Source organism: Pelophylax lessonae, assembly GCF_965119305.1.
Source record: "Pelophylax lessonae genome assembly, chromosome: 13".
Classification (NCBI taxonomy): Eukaryota; Metazoa; Chordata; class Amphibia; order Anura; family Ranidae; genus Pelophylax; species Pelophylax lessonae.
In genome coordinates, this window is record NC_138780.1 from 47075753 (window position 1) to 47085790 (window position 10038).

The 10038-nt window shown below is 41.9% G+C and overlaps 1 protein-coding gene across 1 annotated transcript; it reads left to right on the forward strand.

Annotated features, from left to right (window-relative positions):
- Positions 1–715: 715 nt before the first annotated feature.
- On the forward strand, positions 716–1654 carry LOC309569167 (olfactory receptor 5AR1-like; the record flags this gene model as incomplete). The annotated part of the gene is made up of 1 exon (XM_082274928.1): positions 716–1654. One exon carries the CDS (start codon positions 716–718, stop codon positions 1652–1654), a length of 939 nt encoding a protein of 312 aa, XP_082131054.1.
- Positions 1655–10038: the final 8384 nt, after the last annotated feature.

The following is a 10038-nucleotide window of genomic DNA, read 5'->3' on the forward strand; positions in this document are numbered from 1 at the left end:
CCTATCTGCTCTGTTAATGTGGTACATGCCACTTCTGATAGTTTCCTGTGCCCTTATAATGGAACAAGAAGCATAGTGTTTGCTTGCCTTAATCCACAGCACTTGGTGTGGCTCCTGTCTGCTCTTTCCTTCCTCTGCTATCTACATGGGTAATTTCTGACAGTTTTTCCAGACACCAGGCAATCTTTGGTGATTACCCACTGCCCCCCCCCCCCATCCCATCACCAGAATGTGGTTGACAGTCTCAACTGTACATGTTTCCCAATGACATTGCGGAGAGGGGAGGTATCTGCCCCATCACTCAGGTCTCAAATTACACTCAGTTCTCTGCTTTGTACTATTTGGCATCAGATCTCCGCCCCCTACCTCCTGCAAGCTGAGGAATGCTAGTTAAACTGTGTACTTTAGAAGGCTGTGGAGGCGAAAGGTCTGCAGATAAACAGGTGTATATTATGTAAGGGTTTGTTATCATTTTAAATGAATTATTTTTGTGAATATATTCTTAATATATATCCTTACCTGGAAATCCTGCCAGTAGTGACCCTTCATGTAGCAGACTGAAGACTTTAGAACACTGCCTCTCAATTAGCAGAAATGCTTCAAAATTATTGTCTATATATTTCAATGTATTCTTGCTCATTGTTAGCAAATATTATTATAGGTTTCTATTATTTATGTTTCCTTCTTGCAATGAGTTTTCAACTTAGTGCCTGAGATGGTGATGACCTACAACTGGAGTGATGGCATGGACCTCATACTTCTTGGATTCACTGATAATCCAGATGCACAGGCACCGATGTTTCTCATATTTCTCATCATATATCTTCTCACTGTTTTGGGAAACCTCATTATTGTGACTGTTATTTATATGAATCCAGAACTGCACAGTCCTATGTACTTTTTCATCTGCAATCTATCATTTCTTGACATAGCTTACTCTTCAGTTACTCAGCCCAAGCTGCTCTCCATCCTCCTAACAGGTCCAAGTGTGATTTCTTTTCCTGCCTGCATTGCACAACTCTATGTATTTATGTCATTGGCATGTACGGAATTTGTTTCATTAACAGCTATGGCTTATGATCGCTATGTTGCAATCTGTAAGCCTTTACATTACTTGGTTCTAATGAAGAGAAGAGTCTGCTTAGAGTTGGCCATTATTTGTTGGGTGGTGGGATTCCTTGATCCACTGGCTCACACTGTGGTCATATCAATGCTACCTTTTTGTAAACCACCTATCCTAAATCACTTCTACTGTGATCTATCTCAGTTGCTCAGTCTATCTTGTGATGATAAATTATTTATTGAAATTATGACCTACGTAGTTGGCTCAGCGGTAGCTCTTCCAGCCTTCTTGCTAACACTAGTCTCATATGTGTTCATTATATCTACCATTCTTAATATAAGTTCATCTTCTGGCAGGCACAAAGCCTTCTCTACTTGTACCTCTCATATAACTGTAGTCACTCTGTTCTATGGCACTGTCCTAGTCATGCATATGAGGCCTTCATCTCAATATTTGCTTAAGCAAGACAAACCCTTGGCTGTGTTATACACGGCTGTTATCCCAATGATGAATCCTCTAATTTATAGTTTTAGGAACAAAGATGTAAAGAAAGCTCTAAGGAAGCTCACTAGTAAGAAAAAGTATGTTTAAATGGATGTAAAAAACAAATAAAAACACAATAAAAAGAATATTGGCTAATCTGCTTGGATTACTAATCCTTTAGTCTGGCTGCACGAATAAAAATCTCCAAATTTATTTTAAAAAATGGCAAAACTCACATCTTTCAGAGCAAGCATCACTCCCTATTCAGGAGTAAAAGACATTGAAAGAAACATGAGATATGAGGCCCCAGCAAAGAAAATCCACAGCAATTTAAACCAATGCCCAAATCAATAAAAAAAAAAAAAACATTTTAATGTAGAATAATAAACTTTATTAATTTTAGCTACAGTATGTGCCTTTAAAGTCCATTTTGTCTTTTCCAATTTCCAATGCCAAAATCATACCCAAAGTGGGTATTTAGGTTCTTGTGCATTTAACCCAAATTGGTACTGCTCTCAGCCATGGCTAGAATACTCTGCAAAGAAAGATAGACACTCTTGCTTACCATATCAGAAACCTCTAGTGAAAAATATATTGTCTTTACTAAATGAGGATTTGATAACTGGAAAAGGGCACCGAAGAAGTACTTTGAATTTAACAAGGATGCATTTAGCCACTGCCTTGTGCAAGCTTCTTCTCTGTAGGCTGAAATGATGTAGAGAGAAGGTCTGGTTCTTCTCATTCTGGTTTGGACCTAGCCCACTTTCTAGGTCCAAACCAGATTAAGAAGAACAGGGACTATGTTAAAAGCATGGGGGAAGTGGTGAAACTCCTAGATGCGAATGAGTTGCCCCTTCGTGGAACCTCTAAGAGACACAAGTCTAGGAAAGAAGACGGTGGGTCTTATGTTTTTCCTGACGCTATTTGAATCCACAATACTTTACTAAAGGATGCAAAACTTAAAGACATAAATGTCATAACACAGAATGAGAAATGTACATCCCATAATGTGCAAAATAAGAACATTCAAACTACTCTTGTGTTGCAAAAAATAAATGACAATGCTGACACGACAGGGTTCTGTTCAAAATGGTGAGACAGGTGAATCTCAATAATGTCTCCATTTGTCTGTAACTCTGTTCCCGAGGAACGCCTAATTGGTTTGCTGGATGTTGAATATATCACAATACAGATATTGAAACATCTTTCAGATAGGAACTACAGTACTGACAATATAGATAGTGCTCAACAATGATGTGTGGTCATATAAGAACACCTATGTTAGACAAGAGACTGAGCATGTGGAGGAAAAATGTGCTTTTGTATGTGGATCCTGCCCGTTTTGTACCTGGGCATGGGAGACACGTTCTTTAGACTCTCGGATGGGACAATACATGTATCTAAATATCACCATTTTCAAACAAGGGGATTGATATATACAGTATATTGTTATGCCAATGTGGTGCATTTTATGTAGAAATCATTTATTATATCAGGGATGGATTACTAAACACAACAATTGGCATGCATATGGAATCGCACCACAACTACAGCGCATCAGTAGTAAGGTTTGCTACTCTGCATATGGTAAATGAGGATCCAAGGGAGGGGGGGGTGTTGATGAAAGGGTCCTTCAAAGTGAGGCGAAATGGATCTCCAATTTAAAAGTCACTTCTCATCCGGGTTTTAAGGATATGTTGAGCTTAAACCATTTTTATAGCAGTAACCAGTGTAAAAAGTATAGTCCCATGATATACAGTATGTTATTATCCCATAAACTTGCCAGCATCTTTTTAAGTTTAATTACTGTCTTCTTGATGGATTTTGTATATATGTATAAAAAATTGATTGATAAAACAACCAATTGAAGTCTATTGGGACTTTATATGAAGCATTATCCAACTAGGAAAAAATGCTTCCATCCCTATTATTCATTCATATAAAGTCCCAAATTTCCTTTTTTCCTTCTTTATCTAACAACTGACTACCATACTAATAATATTACATGTGGATCCGTATGTTTGTACCTACATAAAATATGTGCCAGTTGCCATTATTATATCATTTTAATTATTTTACTCCCTTTCCCCCCCTTCTGATTTTGTATATATATATACATATATGTGTGTGTGTGTGTGTATGTGTGTGTGTGCGTGTATGACCTGGGCATCTCTGATTAGTAGAGACAGATATATAAGGTAGGTGTTGGGAGAGGTAGGTGTTTGGGAGCTTCAGGTTACTCTGATGTCCAGCTGATGCTTGGGTCTGATTAAGGCTCGGTTCACACTATTGCGATGCGGGAAGGCTGCGAATTCGCAGCCTGTTCCCGCATCGCACACGCACCCCCGGCAGTTCACACTGCCATATGCGATCCGCTGGGGGTGTCAATGTAATCTTAACGACACCCCCAGTTTGATCGCATATCGCAGTGCGATCGTGCAGTTCGCACAGGATCGGATCGCACAAGTGTGAACCGCTGTGCGATCCGATCCTGATGCGGCAGCAAAAATGCCTCCTGTGCGTCTTTGCTGCGGGTGCGGTGCGAATTTAGCCATACAAACTGTATGGCTAAACTCGCACCGCACAGCTGATCGCATGTCATGTCGGAGCAGTGCGCTCCGACATGACATGCGAACCCGGCACACGCAGAAGTGTGAACAGGCTCTGAAGGTGAGGGGCATGGATTGGAGAATTTTGTGGCTTGGTTTAGCATCTGTGGGGGGGGGGGGGGGTGATAGTACCTGACAAGTGGTTCTCTTTTTCATCTTCTATAATAAGGTGGATGTCTAGTTTCTATTAGATCTGGAAGATCAATGGTTTTTGTCAATATTTCTTTCCCTTTTTTTGTGGAATGGTAAGCTGCTTTCACATGCTATATTAATTGGGATGAATGCTCACTGAATTGTTGTGACATACTAGATTAGTTGAAAGCAATGCTTGCCATCTAGTGGATTTGTATTACTGGTACAGGTCTCTGCATACTAAAAATTCTCTGATTATGGTGGGCTATTGACCAATGAAGCTAAAATACACTTTTGGCTTCCTATAAGGGGTAAGCATGTACACTATATTACTTTACATGCACATGAACTGTAATGGCATCCCAGTCTTAGTCTGTAGGGTTCAATATTGAGTTGGCCCACCCTTTGCAGCTATAACAGCTTCAACTCTTCTGGGAAGGCTGTCCACAAGGTTTAGGAGTGTGTCTATGGGAATGCTTGACTATTCTTTCAGAAGCGCATTTGTGAAGTTAGGCACTGATGTTGGCTTGCAGTCTCCGATTTGATTCATCCCAAAGGTGTTCTGTCGAGTTAAGGTCAGGACTCTGTACAGGACAGTCAAGTTCCTCCACCCCAAACTCACTCATCCATGTCTTTATCGACCTTGCTGATGCTGGCAAGAACTTGCTATAATCAAGAATTTAATTTATTGAGCCTTTATTTTGGTTGATACATAGCAGTTGGTATATACTGCAATACTGCATAATAGCACGATAACTGTATATAGGCAATTGGACCTGTAAAAGGTCCACATGTGATTTTATGAATTGTTTGTAATACAAATTGTATTATATCTGTATATTTTGTAATGTGTGTTCCTTTCTGTGCCAGTAAAATCCGACTAAACTTTTTAAACTTATTTTGGTATATATCACTGATGTGGTAATATAGTGGTCTTTTTCATCTAGAGCCAAGCAAAAAGGAGGTAAAGGATGATCTGAAAGGAGGAAACAGAAGGGAAAAACAAACCTCTCCATGATAAAGCTATATCATTTATTTTCAAGGGCATTAATGAGAGATGAGATCTCAGTATTACAAAAATGGCTTCATTTTGCTCCCGCTAATAAACCAAATCTGTTCAAAGATTGTAATAGATTTGTTAGGTTGCTCATGATTAAAAGTTTTTAAAGTTTTTTAAAGTTTTTAAGTTTTGAAATTAAGTACAAAAGAAGCAATATCTAACAAAGTAAAGGCTTCCATCGAAACTGATGTCCAATTGGAAAAGGCTGAATTTATTGATTTGGATGTATTGTGTGAACTACAGTCAGAATCTGGAGTTGATCCTAATTTTGGGGTTGACACCTCCATTTGCCATCTTTCTATACAAGAAAATGATATTGTCCATGCCTCCTTTAATCCTTAATCCATCTTCTATTCCCATGATGCTAAGGGACCATTCATTGAAATATTTGATCATGCGATCTATAAGAATCAAACAGACCTATGAAAATCGACAGCAGCCCAGTTCAGCCTCGTTGAACGGGGACGTTTAGCCCAGGCTAATATAAAACAAATAAAAGAGATTGTAAAAAAAAAAGCAGGCAGAAAAAAGGGTCAGCATTAGGGTTGAGCGAACCCGGACTGTATTGTTCGGGATCGTACCGGACTTTTGGGTATTCGGTACCCGGACATAGACCCTAACATTTCACTGTATGTTCGGGTACTGTCCGTTGTTCGGTAATGTTATTTGATGTTTTGGCGCGGTTTTAATGGTGTGGTTTCAACAGGTTCAAGGCAACCAATCAGTAAGCATTTAACTAGTGTGCCCTTAGAAGCCATCACAGCCATGCCTACTAATGGGCCAACCCATTTACAGGAAAAAAATAAATTGCGGCCTAGTCTGCATATGTTACAGTGAGATGCACCCATTGCATACTGTCGTAGTCCGCTTTGCAATATAAACCCATTTAGGGGATAAAAAGTTAATTGTGGCCTAGTCTGCATATGTTACAGTGAGATGCACCCATTGCATACTGTTGTATGCCGCTTTGCAATAAAAACCCATTTAGGGGATAAAAAGTTCATTGCGGCCTAGTCTGCATATGTTACAGTGAGATGCACCCATTGCATACTGTCGTAGTCCGCTTTGCAATAAAAACCTATTTAGGGGATAAAAAGTTAATTGCGGCCTAGTCTGCATATATTACAGGGAGATACACCCATTGCATACTATTGTATTCCGCTTTGCAATAAAAACCCATTTAGGGGATAAAAAGTTAATTGCGTCCTAGCCTGCATATGTTACAGTGAGATACAACCATTGCATACTGTTGTATTCTGCTTTGCAATAAAAAAACAATTTAGGGGATAAAAAGTAAATTGCGGCCTAGTCTGCATACGGTACAGTGAGATACACCATTTTGCATACCGTTGTATTCCGCTTATCAATAAAAACCCATTTAGGGGAAGATCCAAAATTCAATAAATATGAGGAGAAGGTCAAATAAGGGACGTGGCGTGGGTCGTGTTGCTGCTGGTGGAGCTCCTGTTACAAGAAGAGGACGTGGTCGATGTGCCAGCTACACGCACAAGTGAAACACCTTTCTCAGCTGCGAGTAAGCGACAGAACCTTACAGCAGTATTTGGCAGGGCCTAATGCGCCTCTACAAATGTTGAGGCCAGAAAAAGTACAGGCGATAGTAGATTGGGTTGCTGACAGTGCCTCCAGTTCCTTCACATTGTCTCCCACCCAGTCTTCTGTTGAAAGGTCAGAGTTGGCACCTGCAGCCGATGTCCATCAATCTTTCACCTCACCCCCTTGCAAATCAGCCAAGCAGTCTGAGCCCCAAGTCATGCAGCAGTCTCTTCTTCTTTTTGATGACTCTGTTAGCATGGTTTCCCAGGGCCATCCACCTAGCCCTGCCCCAGAAGTGGAAGAGATTGAGTGCATCGATGCCCAACCACTTATGTCTCCAGATGAGTACATGGGAGGACCATCGCAGCATGTCTCGGAGCATGTAATCCACCAACATGGCCAGTGCCGATGATGCCGTTCTCAGCTTAACTATCCCACTTCTATGACTTCTTGAAAAAACACTTTGGGCGATGATGGAAGAGGATGTGGCACAGGATAATGAGGGGGAGGAGGATGAAGAGGTATCATTTCCAAGGCTTTCAGGGCAGTCATTCGCAAGTGGCTCCGAGGGTGGGTTCCTGCACCCACAAACACCAGGGATACAATTGTCCAGCAGGGGCACAGTTCTGGAGGATGAAGAGGATGAGGAGATGGAGGAGGATATGGAACTATGTTCACAGCATGGTTGCACCCAGGCCAGCTCATTGCCATCACTGGTGCGTGGTTGGGGGGATACGGAGGACACAGAGGATACACCTCCCACAGAGGACAGCTTTTCGTTGCCTCTCGACAGCCTGGCACACATGAGCAATTACATGCTGCAGTGTCTACGCAACATAGTAACTTGTGCTGATTACTGGGTGGCCACCCTGCTGAATGCCCGTCACAAGGACAACGTACCATCCTTAATTCCCTCACTGGAGTGTGATCGGAAGATGCGCGAGTACAAGCGCACGCTGGTAGACGCACTGCTGGTGGCATTCCCACCTGACAGCGGGGGCACAGTGGAAGCACAAGGCCAAGGCAGGGGAGGAGGAGGAAGAGGTCGCCAACGCAGCCAGGGCACCGCCAGCACCTCAGAAGGCAGGGTTAGCATGGCCAAAATGTGGAAAAGCTTTGTCAGCACGCCACAACAAGCAGCAGCACCACCAGCTGATATGGAACGTCAAAGCAGGAGGTAGCATTTCACTAACATTGTGGAGCAGTATGTGTGCACACGCCTAGACATACTGAATGATGGGTCTGCCCCCTTCAACTTCGGGGTCTCCAAGTTGGGCACATGGCCTGAGCTTGCCCTTTACACCTTGGAGGTGCTGGCCTGCCCTGCAGCCAGTGTATTATCTGAACAGGTATTTAGCACGGCTGGGGACGTTATCACAGACAAGCACAGCCGCCTGTCCAGAGCCAATGTGGTCAAGCTCACGTTCATTAAAATGAACCAGGCATGGATCCCACAGGGCTTGTCCGTACCTTGTGCAGAATAGACATGTATACCGGTCTTACCCAGCCATTGTTGGATTTGATCTTTCTTACTCTTTTGGGGTGTACCCTAATTTAAAAAAAAATTTAATTAAAAACCAAAACCAGTGTTGGCTACCTCGTCCTCCTCCTCCACCGCTGCCGCCGCTTCCACCTACACCACCATATCCACCGCCATATCCTCCGCCACCTCAAACTCCTACTCCATATGGGCCTCGTCCTTCTCCTACATCATTCAAGATGATTATTTTTTATTTTTCTGTTTTTTATGTTATTTTAGGTTTTTTCCCTATCCACATTTGTTTGCAGAGCACTTGCTATGCTCTTAAGAAGATTTTGCTGCCATTTGCAGCCCTCTAGCCCTTTCCATGTGTTTTTTAGAGCCATTTTAGTGCTCAAAAGTTCGGGTCACGATTGACTTCAACGGGGTTCGGGATCGGGGTAAAGTTCGGGTTAAGTCCGGGAAGATCGACATCCATGTGTTCGCTCAACTCTAGTCAGCATTGTTATTCGAGTCATGCTGAATATCTCAGAAAATCCCTGTGATTGTTATCTGATAAGACTACATTCCCTGTGTATAAGTATGGATTAAAAAGCCTGACTGTTAAGGCATACAAAGGCTATTATTACTAAGAAAGAAAAAGCCTTTTTGTATCAGGGTTTCAGCAACACCTTGCATTTTTACCATTTTCCTAAAATCCACAAAACTCAGAACATCCCACCTGGGAGGCCAATCATGGCTACCATGAATTGTCTCACTAGTGGTTTGTCTGATTTATGTGGACTTTCTCTTACAACCTTTGGTTTCTTCTCTGCCTGCCTATATAAAGAAATCAGGCCATTTGTTGGATACCCTCAGTAAATATACATAGGAGAAAGATTACATTTGAGTATCATTGGACGTGACCTCCCTTTATACCTCTCTAACCCACCTGGTGAATTTCTCAACTTTGCAATGTTTTATTGCTCAAGATGACAATCTCAACAGTTACCAGGTCAGTTTTTTGGTTGGAACAGCCAGTTTCAATTTAATTCACAGTGTGTTTTCTGAACCAATTTGTCTCCAGACTTTTAGCACAGTCATGGGTGCCAGTTTTGTCCCAAGTTACGCGATTTGGTTCATGGTGTACTGGGAGGATTTGTTTATTGGGCGAATAGTCCAATTGCCAAGAGTGCCGACGAGGGTCCAAAGCCTAACTAAATGCTCAATTGCTGTATTCCAGGTAAGAAAAAAAAAATTGCTATCAAGGACTGTAACAACCTTGCAAATCCATTCCCCATCACCATCATGCTCTATGTGGTTTCAGGGTCTCTGTAGCAAAAAGTGGAAGAGGCCTTTAAGAGCCATTTTTATCTGGATATGTTCAACTGTCTCTGGGATCCTACTCGCTTGCACTGTAAATTCCTGCAGGGTTCCCTGTTGTCAAGGTCCTCCACTTTATAAAACATCTCTATGAGGTGGGTAATGTTTTGATTAAGCATGTTCTAAAGAGAGGAAAGTTCTCTTTTAGGACAGAGATAGCCATAGACAGGGCTTTTTCATAGCAGTCGCCACAGTGTAGATCTGTCATTTTTGGCACCATGTGCATCAGTTCCAAAACAGTTTCTGCATCCATTCAGTTTTTCCCTCTTGTTGCGGAGTCCTGAAACATGCAGGT